The following is an 18,431-nucleotide window of genomic DNA, read 5'->3' as shown; positions in this document are numbered from 1 at the left end:
CTCACCCATCCTGTCTTGCAAAGCTCTGCCCCTCTCCCCCTCCGCCAGAACGTTACTCAGTAGATTAAGCATCCAGGGTTAGCACATGGGCCAGCACCCCAGGTTGCACAAATTCTGCGCACCGCGACCCTCGGCCCGCATGCATTAACCAGGGCCCAATCTTGGAGGGGGGCATTCAGCATCACCCACCCCGGGGTGTTGCCCCCAACTTGGGCCCATCCAAGTCCAGGGGAGAGTAAGGGGAGGGGCGGGGGGCCAGGAGACCAGCCCTCCTTCCCAGGGCCGCCCCCGTCCCCCGTCAGCAGCGGGAGAGGCTGTCGCCATGGCAACGCCCCCTCCTCGGGGCCAGCGCGGCAGGCTCCCTCCAGGTGCAGGCCCCGACGTCTCCCTCGGCCTCAGCAGGCGCTCAGGGCAGTTGGCGGCGGCGGGCGCAGCCCGCGCCGACTGCGGCGCCGGCCAGGCAGAGGCAAGGCCAGCTCCGCCCGCTCCCCACCGCCCGTTCCCGGCCGCCTGAACAGCGGCAGCCAGCACCACGAGTCCACAACACACCGACTCACCTCCGCGCACTCTGACCCCGACCGACGCGACGGACGGGCGGGCGCTGTGGCCAACCGCTGAGCCCGCTGCCGGTCCCTTTGACCAATGGGCTGCAGTCGGGCGGGGCTTCTTCTCCCCAAATGCTCACTCTCCCGCCGACATGCGCGCTAAGGTATGTCAAGATGGTAAGTCCCGGCGGCCGGGCTTATGGGACTTGTAGTTTTGACGTTGCACGAACTCAGAAGAGAAGGCGGGGGCGGGGACATCACTTCTGATCTGTGAAAGCAATTTTTTTAAAACGAAACTTTCTAAGGCCTACAGCGACCCAGGTCCCCCATCTCCGTTTTCCCGCCCTCCAGTATACCCGCAAGGTAAATGTGGGCTCACAACGTGACAGATTATATTTACATGACTCTTCATGATTCGTTCATTCAACAAGTAATTATTGTCATCTACTCTGTGATGTGGGCCTGGGGGAGACCTGAGACAAAGAGGGGTTAAGCTAAGAGGAAAATGCTTAGATTTGTGAAGGGCCGTCCTAAGGAAGAGGGAACTGGCTTGTTCAGGTCCACTCAGAGGAAACTTCTGTTTAAAAGGTTTCTGGCCTCAGCTGTGAGGAACTTCCCCAGTCAGTCTCTCCAGTAAGCTGGAGAGACCTGTGTTTCTTCATCCTGGTTATGCCTTTCTGGGTAGTCATGAGTCCCAGGATATGAGCTGGGAAACCTCACCTTTAGCCAAGCCAATGATGGCTTTGACAGCTTCACAATCGGTCAGGACCCCATCTTCTGGGCCCAGCTTCAGTTACCAAGCCCCTCTGTGTGTTGTCTGCATATTTACACTTAGGATGATGTCATTTCTGGGCCCTACCACCTCTGAGATCGGACTTTAACATAACGGTTTCCACCTGAGCTGGGAGTGCCTGGTAATCCCCATATCAGGGAATGCCATCATCTATCCCACCCACATAACAGGTTAGGTGACTCTACTGTGCACCTACAGCATTTATCATATTGTTTTATAATTGTCTTTTTCCTTGTTGTCGCTCCCACAGGGTTTTAAGTCCTTCAGGAAAAGCATTTTTTTCCATATTGTTCATGTATGTTCCATTTTTTCCATTATTGTTCAGTAATACACAGCATAGTGCAGGCGTAAAGAAGGCCTGCAGTAAATGTCTGTGAACAAATGAGGGAATATACAGCATCGGGGACAGGCTTATCCCGAAGTCAGTAAGTGGAGGTACTATCCTCCAATTCTTGGAGCTGGAACAGATTCTCCTATTATTACCTAGACATTAACCCCAGTTGGTCAGTCAGTCCACCTGTATTTATAGTGCCTCTCTTAAGTGTCAGGCACTGTTTCTGTTGCTGAGGATTCATTGATTAATAACGACACACCTGTATTCTCAAGGAGCTTTTAAACTGGAGAGGGAAGCTGGGTGCCGTGGCTCATGTCTGTAATTCTAAACACTTTGGGAGGCTGAGACAGGAGGATCCTTTGAGACCAGGAGTTCAAGACCAGCTTGGGCAACATAATGAGATTTTCATCTCCACAAAAAATTTAAAAATTAGCCAGGCATGGTGGCACGTGCTTGTAGTCCCAGATACTCAGGAGGCTGAGGTGGGAGGATCACTGGAGCCTGGGAGGACAAGGCTGCAGAAAGCCATAATAAATAAATTGGAGAGGGGCTGTAGGAGGAAGGATAGATAATAAAACAAGCAAATACAAAAATAAGACAAGAGGCAGTGAGATAGCTTTGTTATATACTGAGTTATGGCCTAAGAGTAGGCACAGCCAATCTTCTTGGCTGTAAGAATGAAGTAAATCTATACTATCTGGATTCAAGGCTTTATTTAATGCCCAGCCCCAACATCCTCTGTGGAGCCTTCAATGGTCCCCTTGACTTCCCCAGAATGTGTCCTTTCCTCCTTGGTGCACCAGGGCTCAACTGTACAGCTTCCAGGACTTCACCACACTGTAAGCTCTTTTTGTACAAAGACCAGGCAAATTGATTCAAATAATAGAACAGTTTGACAGCTCAGTATACACTTGGTACCTTACACTGCCGCCTAGCACAACACTTGGATTTCTCAAGCCGTGGCTCTGTTGTGTGCTGTCTGGTTCCCTAGAAAACAGAGCCTGAGCCAGGTACAGTGGCTCATGCTTGAAATCCCAACACTTTAGCAGGACAAGGTGGAAGGATTGCTGGAGCCCAGGGGTTCATGACCAGACTGGCCAACATAGCAAGATCCCATCTCTATAAAAGGAAAAAGGAAAAAAAAGGAAACGGAGCCTGAGGCAAAACTTATGTGTTCAAATTTAATTGGGGAGTACAATCCCAAGGCATCAAGAGTGAGGGGAGCCGGGTAAGGTGACACATGTAGTAGTCCCAGCTACTCAGGAGGCAGGAGACTGAGGCAGGAGGATCGTTTGAAGTCAGGAGTTCAAGGCTAGCCTGGGCAACATGGCAAGATTCCGTGTCTTAAATAAACAAATAAATAAAAGAGTAGGGGAAAGGGGGAAGTGAAGCAGGGAAGGAGGGAAAGAAAGTACCAGATAGTGTCTTACTGAGAAGTTGGCCAGTTCCTCAAAGAAAATACAACTCGTTGCTCTGCCGTACACGGTGTGTAGAACCATCCTGTGTGACAGGGAGAAGGAAGGGTTGTGTTACCCCACCAATGCAGTAGCCCCAGGGGGTGCCCGATTCCACACCCTGAAGTATAGTCATTCATTTGAGACTAGAAATGGTGAGAGGAATCAAAGCCTCTGGTTGGGTCAGATCAGGTCCAACTGCAGTCCCGCCACAGTGGGCACACTGGAGGCTGTGTCCAAACCTAACCCTCATCCCAAGGGAAACGAAGATAACCAGAGGTGTTAGTAAATGAAGTGGGAGTGGCAGGTGGGTTGTCCAATGAACAAGTGGCCAATGGCCAGAGTCAAGGGTGCACACAAGGCAAGGGCAAGTGAATTTGGGGAGGCAGATGAACTGAGTCCAGTACACAGACACACAGACATCCTGGCTGCTGGATTAAGCGACTGAGCTAAAGTGAACACTGAGAGCAAGAACACAAGACAGGACCAAGTTAAGTCTTCTTTTTTTTTTTTTTTTGAGATGGAGTTTCACTCTTGTTGCCCAGGCTGGAGTGCAATGGCGCGATTTCAACTCACTGCAACCTCCACCTCCCGGGTTCAAGCGATTCTTCTGCATCAGCCTCCCGAGTAGCTGGGATTACAGGCATGCACCACCAGGCCTATCTAATTTTTGTATTTTTAGTAGAGACAGGACTTCTGCATGTTGATCCAGTTGGTCTCGAACTCCCTACCTCAGGTGATTCGCCCGCCTCAGCCTCCCAAAGTGTTGGGATTACAGGCATGAGCCACCGCGCCCGGTCAGTTAGGTCTTCTTATAGCCTGTCAAACCACCAGGAAAAGCAGCAAGGTGGCCATCAAAGCTAGGACCTTAACCAGCTGTCAAAGCACAGTGAATGCAGGACCCAAGGATAATGCATGGCAGCCCCCAAACCTTGGCACAGCTGAGAGAACCCAGACTGGGTCTGAAACCATTTTATGCGGCAACTGGAAGAACTGCTGCTGCCATCGTAGTCCCTGTAAGCTATATAAGACAGCATAGAAGGGTGGACTCAGAGAGAACCTGTTCAGGTTTGAGTCCTGGCTCCATCTGTGACCTTCGGCAAGTCACATACCTCTCTGAAGTTCAGTTTCTTCATCTCTAGAATGTAGATAATACTCGTATCTACCTGTTATTGGAATTAAATACGCAACTGCTTAGCACTACCTAGAATAAAGAGTTCAGTAAACAGTGGCTATTACTACTATTCTCACCCTTCCCTACCCCTTTCTCCTACCCCTCTTCCCATCATGACCACCACCACCCCACCTCCTCTTCTCCCCAACCCAACCCCCCAGCAGTCTTCTGCCGCTCTGGGAGGAGTCAGGGCTGGATCTGGCCATGCCGCTTTCTTCCTGCTTTTCCCCAGAGCTGTTCCCCAAGAGCCTGAGCCATTCATCTCCCTGGTGACCTGAATCTGAACTAAGAGATGGATGTGGGGTGGCTGAGGCCAGGGTGGTAATGTGCTCCCTTATCTCCGTGCCCCTCACTAGGGCCTAGTTAATTTTCCCTTTGATTTTAATATAGATTTATTGAAAGTTTCAGTTATCAAAACAAACTGCAGCAGCAAATTGGTGTTCTTTGCAGGCCTACAAGTGCCTATAAAGCTGCCATGCTCGGGAACGAATGGCGCTCTCCGGGAGGTCAGTCATGGCAACAGGAAGTCCCTGGGGACACACACACTGCAGTTTAATATTTTTCTTATTAGCCTTTTTCTTCTTGGCTATCTAAGCCTCCCCTTTAAATCGGAAATCAAATGGAGCCACCTGCCCAGGGAGGTTCTCTTCCTTAGGCTGCGCCACTCTCTGCCTACTCTCTGTCCCCTCTCTAGTCCCAGTGTCCTTACCTCAAATCCTGTGACTCCACCCTGATTTGCCCCCGGGCCCAGAGAGATTCATGATTCACATACTCCAGAGGTGTGGCTTACAAATGTCATGAATCCCACAGCTTTGTCCCAACTGTACAAAATCTGCTTGGGCTATCCAGCCACTAGTCAGAGGCAAAGCAGCCCTAGAAAAGATTAGGGCCCCAGATTTCCTCCCTATCTGGTGCTCAGAAGGGAGGAAAAAGCAAAGTTTGAAAGCAAAGGAGTTGCTTTCAAAGAGGCAGATGATCCTGTCAGGATGTGTTGAACTCAACGGAAATAAAAAGGAGACCGTGATCCTAGACAGTGGGCAAGCTCTCCTTCCAGCCCAAGAATTTTCCGATTTCATTCTCGTAGCCCCAGTGCTACTCCCAATATGGGTCCCCCTCCTCTCAATCACAGCTTGATTTTTGAAGCTCCTCTTTCTGGCCCCAATTTGCCTAAAGACCAGCCAGCACTCTCTGGTGCCCCAGGGGTCCCACAGCTAGAACCATTCACTGCCACTTCTAGGCTCTGAACAGTCCTGTCCCAGCAGAGGGTCTCCATGCCTGGTAATCTTTTTTTGAGACAGGGTCTCACTCTGTCACTTAGGCTGGAGTGCAGTGGCACAATCACGGCCCACTCCCAGGCTCAAGCGATCTTTCATCCTCAGCCTCTCAAGTAGCTGGGACTATGGGTTTGTGCAACTTCGCCTGGCTACTTTTTGTTTGTTTGTGTTTTTTTGTAGAGACAGGGTTTTACCATGTTGCCCAGGCTGGTCTCGAACTCCTAGGCTCAAGTGACCTTCCTGCCTCAGCCTCCCAAAATGCTAGGATTTTAGGCATGAGCCACCCCACCCGACCCACACCTGGTAATCCTGAGGGCACCATCATCCTTTCTGGGTCTGATGTGCAGCTGCATCACGTTTGTGAGCCGCATCCCAATTCCCAATGTCCTCTCCTTGTTCTTAAACATTCCCTGCTAGGCCGAGCACGGTGGCTCATGCCTTCCTAATCCCAGCACTTTGGGAGCCTGAGGTGGGTGGGTCTCGAGGTCAGGAGTTCAAGACCAGCCTGGCCAACATGGTGAAACCCCGTCTCTACTAAAATACAAAAAATTAGCCGGGCGTGGTGGCGTGTACCTGTAGTCCCAGCTACTCAGGAGGCTGAGGCAGGGGACTCGCTTGAACCCAGGAGGCGGAGGTTGCAGTGAGCCGAGATTGTGCCACTGTACTCCAGCCTGGCGACAGAGCAAGACTCTGTCTCAAAAAAAAAAAAAAAATCCCTGCTAGTAGCAAAGGCTACTACTGCCCTTCCTCAGAACTCAGACTATGACTTAAGGGTCTGGATGACTATAGCTGTGCAGCCAGAATGGTGGAAGATGCTGAGGTTTGGACCCAGACGGTCCAGGATTTGAACCCTGGCTCTGACACCTACTGACTCCATGACTTGGGAAATCTCTTTGTGGTTTTATTGCACCTTCTCCTTACATCTACTCTTGTCTGGGGAGCACAGTAATAAAGTGGTTTGCCTCTGTGTCTCTCTCCTACAATATTCTGAGATCCTCAAGGAACAGGACTGTGTCTCATCTTCATATTCCATGTGCATATAGTTGATGAATAACTGAAGACAGCTTCTCTGAGCCTGTTTCCTCAATTGTAAAATGGAGATAATGCCTATATCACCAATATAGTGAAGAGAGTGCCCACCCAGCATAAGGTAGGTACTTAGTGAGTAAACTTTCCTTCATCAATTTTCCTTCGAGTTTGGTCGTCAACCACGAACACTCCTACTTTTCGCCTGTTCCCACCTCAGCTTCAAGTTCAGCTCTCTCTTCTTATCTACTAGGGCTTTCGCATCACTGATCAGAGGCCAGCATTCACCCGGGTCCCTTTGGAGTGGTGCTGACTTCTCTCCTCCAGGCCAGGCTCCCTTTATCTTTCCAAACCCACTCAGAAACTGCTGCCTCCTGGTGGCTCTGTTTCTAGTCAAAAGTCCGATTCCCTAGACTGCCGTGTTAGTTCATCTGTAGCAATGCAGATATTCTCAGGCCAATAGTCTATACTGGCTTGTAGTACAAATGTGTTTACATTTATATTCATATACCAGTCTTGCTAATTCTAGGCACCCACCTGTTCCTATAAAAATACCAATCCAGGACCGGGCGCAGTGGCTCACGCCTGTAACCCCAGCACTTTGGGAGGCTGAGGTGGGCGGATCACCTGAGGCCGGGAGCTCAAGACCAGCCTGACCAACATGGAGAAACCCTATCTCTACTAAAAATACAAAATTAGCTGGATATGGTGGCACATGCCTGTAATCCCAGCTACTCAGGAGGCTGAGGCAGGAGAATCGCTTGAACCCGGGAGGTGGAGATTGCAGTGAGCCGAGATTGTGCCATTGCACTCCAGCCTGGGCAATAGGAGCAAAACTCCATCTCAAAAACAAAAACAAAAAACAATCCCTAGCAATGCTCCCCGCAAATTCTCAATTGTACCCATTGACTCAAGGTACTATGCTCTACTGGCTTCTACCACTAGGTGCATTGTGGATGCTGTACTTGAAGTTTCTGCTTAATGGGCTCAATTCTTCTGGTACCATGACAGCATGAGAACATGGCACTCTCCTGCAAAGAAGACAACTCCCTCCACATTACAGGTGGAAGATGTGGAGCCCCACAGCAGAGTTGTTCGAGCTCTTCATTCTTTCAGAGATAGCTGTTTCCACATATTCTAACAGCCCTTTTTCTTCTCACGGTGCACCTCTACTAGCACCAAAGTGGCCAAGGTAGGATGCGTTTATTTAGAGCCGTAATGCTGAACCAGAGGCAGCGAAAAACGCTTTAATCCTGTGGAAACTGGCTCACTCTACCAGTCTCTACCCTCCTCTGTCATTAAGTCACTTGCTGGAGCTCTGCCGTCCTTCCAGCAATTTGGTGTCCATTGGTTTAACCATGTACCCTTACTCTAATTGTGCTGGTATATACCTGATCAGGTTATGGGCTTGGTTCAAATTTACTTGCTTTGCTCTGAGAGGCTTTTCAGCCCCCATATAAATTAGTGCATTCAAATAGATATTTGGGTCAGACAATGTTGCCTCCCTCCCCACACTGGATGTAGCCAAGTATCAGCTGCAAACCTACTAGGACTCCATTATACTACATATTTCCCCTAGGATTTAGTGAATAAGCTGCTTTTACTGCCAGTCACCTTTCCCTGGCTTCCCAGATTAGCGGGGCCTCTTCATTATACTGGACTCCTTGTGGTTTCACAGGTCCTCCTTCCTGGTCCTGATTTGGCAGTCAGATCCTCTATCCTCAGGTTCCAGCCTCTGCTTCTAGCCTTATTTTCTAGTCATTCTTTTGACTCCTCTTGTCTTCCAGGCCCAAGGGACAAATTACTACTCATCAGGGTACTTTGCACTTTTCAGCCTCCAAGCCTTTGCTGGCATTGTTCTCTCAATGGGAGTGCCTACCGCAGTCCTATCTCCACCTGTTGAATTCCTGGAGAATGATGCCCTGCTCCAAGAAGCATTTCCTTAGTGGCTGTTCCTTCCCGTCTTCTGAGTGCCCCAAGGCCTTCCTGCATCTTCTGCCCTGAACAGCACTCTCTAATTCACAGGGAAGGGACTTGCTGAGCAATCTTAATGTCTAACCAGTGTCTAACCACAGCCCCAAGACCTGAAGAGTTCTAGAGGGCTTTTAGGAAGGCATCTGAAGCCTTCAGAGCATCTCTTCTAGCAACCCCAGCAGAGTCCTAAGACCTTGAACCCATTGTTTGCCAAGTATATACTTTTTCAATGTTCAACAAACATTCTTTGAATACTTGTGTTGTGCCATGTTCCATGAAAAAGCACAGAAGAGGAACATGAACAAGAGACACGGTCCCCGCCCTCATAGAGCTTACATTCTAATGAAGGAGACATACTGGTAAAGAAATAATTGTCATTCAGAGTGACAACTGTGATTATAAAGAGCAGTTGCAATAAGGATTTAAAGATGAGGCATCCCTTACAGCCTGGAAAGCCCTCCTAGAACAAGTGACATTTAAGTCAAGTCTTAAATGTTGAGTAGGAATTTCTTAGACCAAGAAGGGGAGAAGGGATTGAAGAAGGGAGAGCATTCCAGTAGAAGAGAGTAACATGAGCAAAGGCACTAAGCAAAGAAATGGCCCACGTGAAGATGGAAAGAAACTTAGTAGGACTGGAACAGAACGTGTGCAAAGGGAGTGACGAAAGAGGAGTTTGAAGACATAGACAAGAGTTAGATCCTGCATAGTCTTCTGAGAGTTCTTAAGGTGTTTGGACTTGGTCTTGAGGGTGACGAGAACCGCTACTGGAGCTTCTGTGTTAGGGCAGTGCTTCTCAAACTTTAATGTGCATTCCAGTCACCTGGGCATCTTGTTATAATGTAAATTGTGATTATGTGGGTCTGGAAAAGGCCTTGACTCTGCATTTCTACCAAGTTTCCTGGGGAGGCTTGTGCTGCTGCTCTTCAGACCACACCTTGAGTAGCAAGGTTTTGAGGGCACCATCATCCTATTTTAGTAGCGCTATCTCTCTGGTCTACTTTCCCCACCTTCCCACCTTCCCACCTTCCCCAAACGTGTCCACTCACATCAGCAGGCACAGAGCATTTTTCTTTCTGCTCAGTCTGGTTTAAGACTACTGTGACTCTTACTTTTTTTTAAGCATCTATATTTTAGAAGCCGTTTATTGAATATTTGTTCCATATCCAGCAAGGTATCAGGTAAAGGGTGGGGGTGGGAGGCTGGGGGAAGATAAAAAGCAAGACATTTTCCTGCCCAAAAGTGTTTGGTGTCATCTCGATCTCTGAAGGGGCAGCTTTTCCTGAGCTGCCCTCTGCCAGACCTGTCATAAACATGCTAAATGAGGCCTGTCTCAGCGGTGCTCCCTGGGGTCCCACCACTTCTGCAGCCCCATCCAGAGATGAGCCTATTTATCCCTAACTATTGTCTCTGACCTCTAAATCAATTCCCTATCTGATACAAAACCTCAGTCCTCCTCTACCCTCCTCCCGATTCCAAGCTAGGTCAATTTGTAAAACCAGAGGCCGTGAACGATGACAGTGGTTACGCGTATGGGCTCTGAAATCAGACTGCTTGGGTTCATAGCCCAACTCCACTACTTATTAGCTGAGTGAACTTGGGCAAGTGGCTTAACTTCTCTAAGCTTCAGTCTTCTCATCTGTAAATTGGGGACAGTACTTTGGCCTGTACCATGGGGCTGTGGTGATGATCAGATACAACAGTGCAGATAAAGCACAGCCTTTGAAATGCACAGGAAACACCCAGTCACTGTTATCTGTTGTTTTCATGAAAAGCTATGTGCATGGAAGCTTATAAAGCTCTTTGAAAGCCTGTATATGTAAAAGTCACTGTTGTCCCTTATACACCTATGGCTTTTCCTACTTGTATCATCCCCTCCCTGATGCTGGGGAGGCAGAACACAGCCGGAGATGTTCAACCCAGAAAGAAGCCCTGCTGGATAAGGCAGCCTTCAGAAAGCTCTCATGGAACAAGAGGTTTCAGCTCCCAAAGCTGAGGCTCAGTGTTGGAGGGGGGATGCTTTGCAGATCCCTTCCCACCTCAACCCCATCCCCATAGTGTCCCCTCAGTCCAGGGTCACCCAGGCTACCCTCCTTCCAGCTGCAGTGAGAGGCAGCTTCAATCATTCATCTTAATGTCTCTATTAAGCAGGGTTATGACCAGGACGAGACAAGAAACAAGGTCTTTTAGTGTAAAAACACAGCTTCAGGGCTTGGTCCCAGGGGACTCCTTCTTGGCACTGCTGCTGCTCCTGGGCTACTGCTGCTGGGGGGCCACTGAGGTTCCAGATTGGGCAGGAAGATTCTGCTCTGAGTTCTCTCTCTTCTCTCTTCCCTTGAGCCTCCTAAGGACCTGCCCAAAGCTTCCATTTCCAACAAGAAGAGCAATGACTTGGCATTTGGAGGCAGCCATGAGGCCTCCAGGCTGTCTTTGTGTTAGGCCTGTACCCTGACTAGGGATCACTGTCCTCATCGTCTCACCACTCACCAGCAATGTGGAGGTAGCTGCAGCCTTAGCCACCCGGCCCTGGGTGAAATAGCCCTCACCTGGAGTCTGGACTCAGTGCCTAGGGATAATAAGAGTATTTCTGATTATAGAAAGAGCCAAGGAGGAATCCTAACAAGGCTACACCACAAGTCCTTGTCACTCATATTAGCGAAGGTTTAGGAACCATCAGTGGAGTAAGCATGTGCTCAGACCCAGACCTCGGCTCTATGGCAATAGCTGTCAGCTCAAAGAGTCCAGTGTTTACCAACTCTCACCTACACCCATGCACGGACAGCAGCAGGTAAATCCACTCACCTGGAGAAATGGGCTGAGGCTGCTGGAGAACCAGAATTAAAAGGCAACTACCGAGAACCCATTTGGAAGGACTCAGTGGGAGCTGTGTGTACAGGCTTATCCTTCAGAGGATGCAGAGGGTTTGCAGGTAACTGCTCCCGAGTGTTAGTAACATCACCGTTAAAACACGAGTCCCTTAACTGTGGAACCCACAGTGGTGAAGATACAAAAGGGAGAGACAGGTCACCCAACACAGTTTGCTGACTGCAGTCCTGCTAATCCTCAGGTCACCAACTGCTATTTCCCACAGTGCTGCTGCTGTCTTACTGGTCCTTGTTTCTCTTTCTGTACCAAGACTTATCCTAACCATAACCTCTTCCCTGAGGTGGGCCGGCATAGAGGTAAACTTCAAGCCAGGGAGCCAGGCTAATCCTAGGCTTACATCGTGATTCCTCCTCTTCTGAGCAAAGTGATTCTGGGCAAATCATTGCTGCTCCCTGAGCTTCTGTTTCCCCTTTTGTTCCTTAAGGTCTTGAGTGAATGAGACTGTACATGTTCAGCTTAGTGTAGGACCTGGAACACAGTGGAAGGAGATAAGGGGTGGAGGAGAGAACTGGGGGAAGGAAGCCTCTGTGCCTAGAATGCAGGGGGCGTTCTAGACTCTCCTCATTGCAAACTGTGGGTGGTAGGACTGTGAGCGCAGTGGGGCGGTGGAGGGAATGCCAGAGCAGCTGAGGGCAGCACAAAGTCAGAGTGAGTTAGCACTGGTCCCAGGGGTTGTGTGAGCAAGGCAGGCTTTTACAGAGATATCCAGGGATAAGAAATACCAGCAAGGAAGTTGCCCCATTAATAAATAAGAAGGTGGGAAATTAATGATGCTCTGAAAATGGCTGAGCTACTGAACTCGTTCTTTAAATTTGTCTTTAACAAGAAAAATAAAGAAAAGAGATTTGGCCAATTAGGAGGTAATGAAGACATTGTAGAACTAGCACCTGACAAAAGTGCATATGCAGGGAGGGGCTGAATGAGCTTCCAGTGGCCTGGGCGCCCCTGCCCCTCACTGGACAGAAGAAGGGTGCCAGTGGAGGGGCCTCCTGCTTACAAGCAGGGAGGGTGGAGGATCATCCAGGGCCTGGGAAGGGACAGGGAAGAAACAAAGGTGGGGAAGCTCCAATCTGGGCTTAATTAATGTTTTTCAAGAGCCTGTTGTGAGCCCAGGCAGGATGCTCCATCTTCTCCGACATTGTCTCCTGTGAAGGCTGAGAATGAAGGTGAGGAATTGGGGGATAAAAGGAGAGCAAGAGTGGGGGCAGATGTAGAAATAAAGGGGACCCAGGAAAGGAGGGATCTCTGGGGGAAGGGAAAAAGCAGAAGGGCCCTGCTCAGAACTACAAAAAGGTTAGGCCCCTGACATCTAGGATGGTTCCTTCTAGGGAGTTTATACCTAGAAAAAAATTAAGAGAAGGGAATAGGAAACGAGGCATGGAAAGGAAAGAGAAAGAAGTCAAGAGAAGAGACCTGGAGCCTAGAAGAGCAGAGGGTAAGGTAACACATGGAAGAAGGAAAATTGGAGTCAGGCTCTAGGCAGAATTTAGGAAAGGCGCCGGGTTGGAGGGGGGGAGGGAAAAGAGCCATTCTGCTAAGTCCCTGACAAACCACACTGCTTGCCACACTGACCTAACTTCAGTACTCCACAGAGGGAGGTCCAGGTGGCCCTCCCGGTCAGCAGAATAGCAGATTCGGTGAGGTCTTGAGTAAGGGAGTGAGAATACAGGTTCAATCTAACCCCGGCCCCAACCCTTAAACACAATTGAATCTGGTCCCATGGCTAGAAAGGGGATCCAGTGCTCCCTTAGCCCTCCCCATCCTTTCCCAGCCAGGGCCTACGACCTCCTGCCGCCCCTGGGTGCAGCTCCAGCGTCTGTCTCCAAATGTGGTTCCAGGATTCAATCCAAAGTGGCTGGGCTGTAACCCTGACATGGTCTGTGGTGGAGGGGAATGAGGGGTGCCCTGAAACTGCAAGAGAAAGAGAGGGCAGCTAGTGATGAATAGGGGCAGCCAGAGACTTGTTAGAGAGGGGTGTGGAGAAGAGGGCCACTACAGGGATGAGCCCTGGGCCTGATTTATCATCTTCACAGCTGATCTGAGCAAGAGGGGTTAAGTAGCGAGTTAATGAAATCTGCAGATGCTGCTAAATGGGGGAGAGCTGGGAGCACCAAGGCTGGAGGGGATACCAGGCAGGACACAGGCGGCAAGTTGGCCACCAAAGAAAGAGATTCATCTGGGGGGAGAGACAGTCAACATATTCCAGCTGAGGGGGAGATCCTGTCTTAGTCTCTGAAATCCAGTTTTGGCAAGCCACGGAGAGAGAAGTTAGAGATCAGGGATGCAGGAAGAACCAAGGTCCCATCCCAGAGATGTCCGCAGCCAAACTTCACAGCCCCCGCTCTAATCCCAATGGGCTTCATCAAACACAGGGCAGCCCCCGAGCCCTAGAGACAAGGAAGTGAATCAGACCAGTCTCTGCCATCTCTTCTCCCAGACTGAGTGGTGAAACAAGTAACTACAGTTCTCTGTGATAAGTGCTGTTCAGCAACACAAAGGAGGGAGCAATTAATCCTGACGGGAGGGCAGGGAGGTCAGGATGACATTAAAGCAAGGCTTGGTAAGTATGGATTTCGCCAGGCAGACAAGGGGAAAGGGGAATTCTGGGCAGAAGGAACGGCATGAGCCAAGGCCAGGAAAAGAACAAGGGAAGCTGAGGGAAAGGAGCTGACATGGTGGAGATGCCTGTTCAGGCAAGGAAGCGGGCAAGGGAAACCAGCCCAAAGCTGCAGGCAGGCCAGAGCAGCAGGTCCTGCAGTGGTCTGGGTGTGCAGGACAAGTGAGGCTGGGGGAGCCAAGGGGCAGCAGAATCCTTCCCGAAAGAGCTGCTGCTGCATGCCAACTGCATTCTCCACCTCCAGCGCTAGCGCAGGGCCTCCATTAGAGGGTTGCCCCAAGGATGAAAGAAAATTGTTCCTGTATAGGGTTTGACACAAGGCCTGGCATACAGTAAGTGCCGACTAAATGTAAGTAGTTTTTTTGTTTTGTTTTGTTTTGACAAAGTCTGGCTCTGTTGTCCAGGCTGGAGTGCAGTGGTGTGATCTTGGCTCACTGCAACCTTTGTCTCCCAGGTTCAAGCAATTCTCCTGCCTCAACCTCCTGAGTAGCTGGGACTACAGGAGCACGCCACCACGCCCGGTTAATTTTTTTAATTTTTTTTTATTTTTTAGTAGAGATGGGGTTTCACCATGTTGGCCAGGCTGGTCTTGAACTCCTGACCTCAGGTGATCCGCCTGCCTCAGCCTCCCAAAGTGCTGGGATTACAGGCATGAGCCACCACGCCCAGCCTAAATGTAAGTGATTATTATTGTGGTGGTCAGTATTCCCAGGCTGAATTTAAAAACCTGGGCCAGAGGTCTGACTGCAGCTCCAAATGCACCCAGGGAGTGGCAGAAGATTGAGTGGACAGGTGGCTATTTAATAAGTAGAAGCTCAGGTGCATGAGGCAGAAAGTCATCAATAGCTTTAATGATGAGGTGGAACAGGTTACTGCTGAGACATCAGGGACCGGAGACCTCTGAGAAGGGGAAGACTGACACACAGGCTTATATCAAAAAGAACTCTGAGGACCAGACTGTCAACACCTCTGCCCAGGACCTGCAGGGGCTGCTCTTGGAAGCAGGGAAGGAGAGCAGTTTGCATCTTAGGGCCAGATGGCTAAGCCTTCTTATCCTTCCTCCAGCCCTTAGAGCTATCCTGAGCAAGTGAATACCTCCTTTTCTACAGAGGCCTTCCTTTCTCTACTCAAAATGTGAGTAGCAACCCTCGCCTTGTAGGAAAGCCCTCCCTAAGGGAAGTCGCAAGGGTATAGTAGCAAAACATCTGTCTCAGTCCTTTTTATTCTGTATCAGAGAGGTATTCAGTGAACGTTTGCTGGATGTAGTACTGAATGAACTAGTAAGAATCTGGAAGCTCTTCAGCATAGCACAGCATAGCCACAGCTAGAAAAGTTTTCTCTACTCCCCACTGCATACACACATACATACACACACACCTCTTTCCTCGTTTTATCTCATGGCAGCTAGTGTTAAGCGAATGGATAGTAGTATATCTATTTAAAGAAACTTTGGAGTCAGACAGTCCTGGTGTTCAGACTTTGTTCTTCTACTCACCAAATTATACTCCTAAGGAAGTTACTTAACCTGCCTAAATCAGTTTCCTTCTCTGTAAAATGGGTATAATGATACCTACTTAATAGGTTGTGTAGATTACATCAATAATACATGTAAAGAGCCTAGAAGAATACCTACCACACAGAAAGTAACTGTTCTACATAAAGCAGGATCAGTAAAATGAAAACAGGAGATATTTGAATTCTCCACTTGTCTCCACTGTCTTTTCAAACCTTCTCTGTGGGCCTGTGTTCTCTCCGCCCCTGCATGATTTTTTAATGCGGGTCCTTTAACTCTATTCTTTAATAAAAACTGGGTTCTGGGCTGGGCACAGTGGCTCACACCTGTGATCTCAAAACTTTGGGAGGCTGAGGCAGGAGGATTACTTAAGGTCAGGAGTTCAAGACCAGCCTGAGCAACATAGCCAGACCCTGTCTCTACAAAAATAACAATAACAAACTGGGTTCTGAGACCTACCAAGTCATAAGATTAGGCAGGCCAAGTAACAATTCATTCTAAGATGGAAGAGACACATGGTGAGATTGAGCATGAACAGGACTAGAAGACACAAGCAAGCTGCAGAGCAGGTATCCCAGCCCCCATGTCGTCTACCACATGGCATCAGTGCCTCTCCTCTGCTCACACACAGGTTGTGTGAAGAAGTGCCTTATGATCAGGGAAGAGGAGGGTAAAGCCCTACTTTGATGGATGGGTTTACCCAGTATGTGGGTACAAGCTGAAAATGGACAGTGGCTGCACTGAAAGAGGTGAGGGAAAATCCTCCCAGTGAATAAAGCACTGGTCATCTACTTTGTGTGGAAAGAGAAGTAATTCAAGGTTAGAATATATGGACTCATGGGGAGTGGACAATGATTGGGATGACTGGCCAGGGCCTGGACGCAAGATTGGAGGACCATAGACAAGACAATCTGGGGTAGTAGCAGGTGAATGGACATATGAGGATGAGTACAAAGTGTGAAGATCTTTATACCACCTGTTAATGCCCACCAGAGAGCATCCACCGTGGAAGAGGCACTAAACCATCAAGTAAACAAAATGACTCAGCCAGTTGATATCAGCCAGCCTCTGTCATTGGCTGCCCTGATGTTGGTGCAATGAATGCATAGATGAAGTAGCCATGATGGCAGGGATGGAAGGAAGTTATGCATGGGCCCACTAACACAGGTTCCCAGTTACCAAAGTTGATCTAGCTACTGCCACTGCAGAATGTCCAACCTACCAATGCTAAGGCCCCAAGATGGCAATGTCCATTGAGGAGGTCAATTGGCCACTTGTTGGCAAGTTGATTATTTTGGACCCTTTACATCCTGGAAGGAGCAGAAATTCATTTTGACAGGAATAGACTATATTCTGAGTTTGCCTTTTCTGCCTTGCAGGGCTTTAGCCAACACCACTTACAGAATGTTTAATCCACCAGCATAGGATCTCATATAGTATCCACCACATCAGAAAAAAGGACCTACTTTACAGCAAAGAAGGTGCAAAAGTGAGCCCATAATGGGATCCATTGATTGTATGTATCACATACTACAGAACCCAGAAACTGCCAGCCCAACAGAGAAATGAAATGTTCTGTTGACACAGCTGAAACGCCAGCTAAGATGTGATATTTTATGAAAATGGGGCACCATTTCTTGGATACTGTCTCTCAAATGGAGGCAATTGTGCCTTCCATTTTTCCAATTCCAATTGTATAGACTTGGCAATGTCTGGCGATGTCTGGAGACAATTTTTTTTCTCTCTGAGCTTTGTCACTGAGAAAACGGAGACACAGCCAGGTGTGGTGGCTCATGTCTGTAATCCCAGCACTTTGGGAGGCCAAGACAGGCAGATCACAAGGTCAGGAGTTCGAGACCAGCCTGGCCAATATGGTGAAATCCTGTCTCTACTAAAAATATAAAAACAGTGGCCAGGTGTGGTGATGCACGCCTGTAATCCCAGCTACTCAGGAGGCTGAGGCAGGAGAATGGCGTGAACCTGGGAGGTGGAGGTTGCAGTGAGCCAAGATTGTGCCACTGCAATCCAGCCTGGGCGACAGAGTGAGACTCCATCTCAAAAAAAAAAAAAAAAAAAAAGGGCCAGATGTGGTGGCTCATCCCTATAATCCCAGCACTTTGGAAGGCTGAGGCGGGTGGATCACCTGAGGTCAGGAGTTCAAGACCAGCCTGGCTGACATGGTGAAACTCCGTCTCTACTGAAAATACAAAAAATTAGCCAGATGTGGTGGTGCACACCTGTAATCCCAGCTACTCAGGAGGCTGAGGAAGGAGAATCTCCTGAACCCAGGAGGCAGAGGTTGTAGTGAACTGAGATTGCACCATTGCACTCCATCCTGGGTGACAAAAGCGAAACTCCATCTCAAAAAAACAAAGAAAGAAAATGGAGACACCTGTTTTATTGTCACAACGGGGGGGTGGGGACAGAGAGGAAAGGTAATACTACTAGCATCTGGTAGGTAGAGCCCATGGGTATGCATCCTACACGTAGAACAGCACCTCCCAACAAGGAATTATCCAGTCCAAAATGTCAATAGTGCAAAAGTTGAGAAACTCTGTTCTAGGACACAGTATATACTTTAAATCAAAGACCTTTATATGGCGATGTGTCTGCAATTGGGTCGGAAATCAAGGGATAGAAGCAGGAATATCCCCATTTACCATTACTCCTAACGATCCACTTGTGGAAATTATGGTCTTTGCAAATTTAGAGGAGCTGGTTGCCCAAGGGGAAACACTTCTGTTGGGAGACACAGTCAAATTCACATTGATCTATATAATATGGTTGCTGCCTGGATTCTTCAATCACGTTCTTCATGCTAGGGGACCAAGAGGCAAGAAGAAA

At 48.9% G+C, this 18,431-nt stretch overlaps 2 protein-coding genes across 12 annotated transcripts in view; one reads left to right on the top strand and one right to left on the bottom strand.

Moving 5' to 3' along the window:
- The window catches only part of LOC105494913 (ERI1 exoribonuclease family member 3), a 134,472-nt gene extending 133,825 nt beyond the window's left edge, over window positions 1–647 (bottom strand). For 2 of the 10 annotated variants that reach the window (XR_011621786.1, XM_011763923.3), the window contains exon 1: window positions 190–406. Coding sequence is in view for 2 of the 10 variants with exons in the window: in XM_011763923.3 (XP_011762225.1) it covers window positions 190–324 (135 nt within the window). In the remaining 8 variants the exon portion in view is untranslated. The other 8 variants (XM_011763928.3, XM_011763925.3, XM_011763931.3 and 5 more) reach the window with 8 other exon arrangements.
- The window catches only part of LOC105494910 (ring finger protein 220), a 300,901-nt gene continuing 283,077 nt past the window's right edge, over window positions 608–18,431 (top strand). The window contains exon 1 of one of the 2 annotated variants that reach the window (XM_071094102.1): window positions 608–709. The gene's annotated coding sequence lies outside the window, so the exon portion shown is untranslated. The remainder of the gene's footprint in view (window positions 710–18,431) is intronic. The other variant, XM_011763921.3, reaches the window with a different exon arrangement.

This window comes from Macaca nemestrina, chromosome 1 (genome assembly GCF_043159975.1).
Source record: "Macaca nemestrina isolate mMacNem1 chromosome 1, mMacNem.hap1, whole genome shotgun sequence".
NCBI classification, from domain to species: Eukaryota; Metazoa; Chordata; class Mammalia; order Primates; family Cercopithecidae; genus Macaca; species Macaca nemestrina.
Note: the sequence above shows the minus strand (reverse complement) of the source record. Positions and strands in the feature narration are given on the sequence as shown.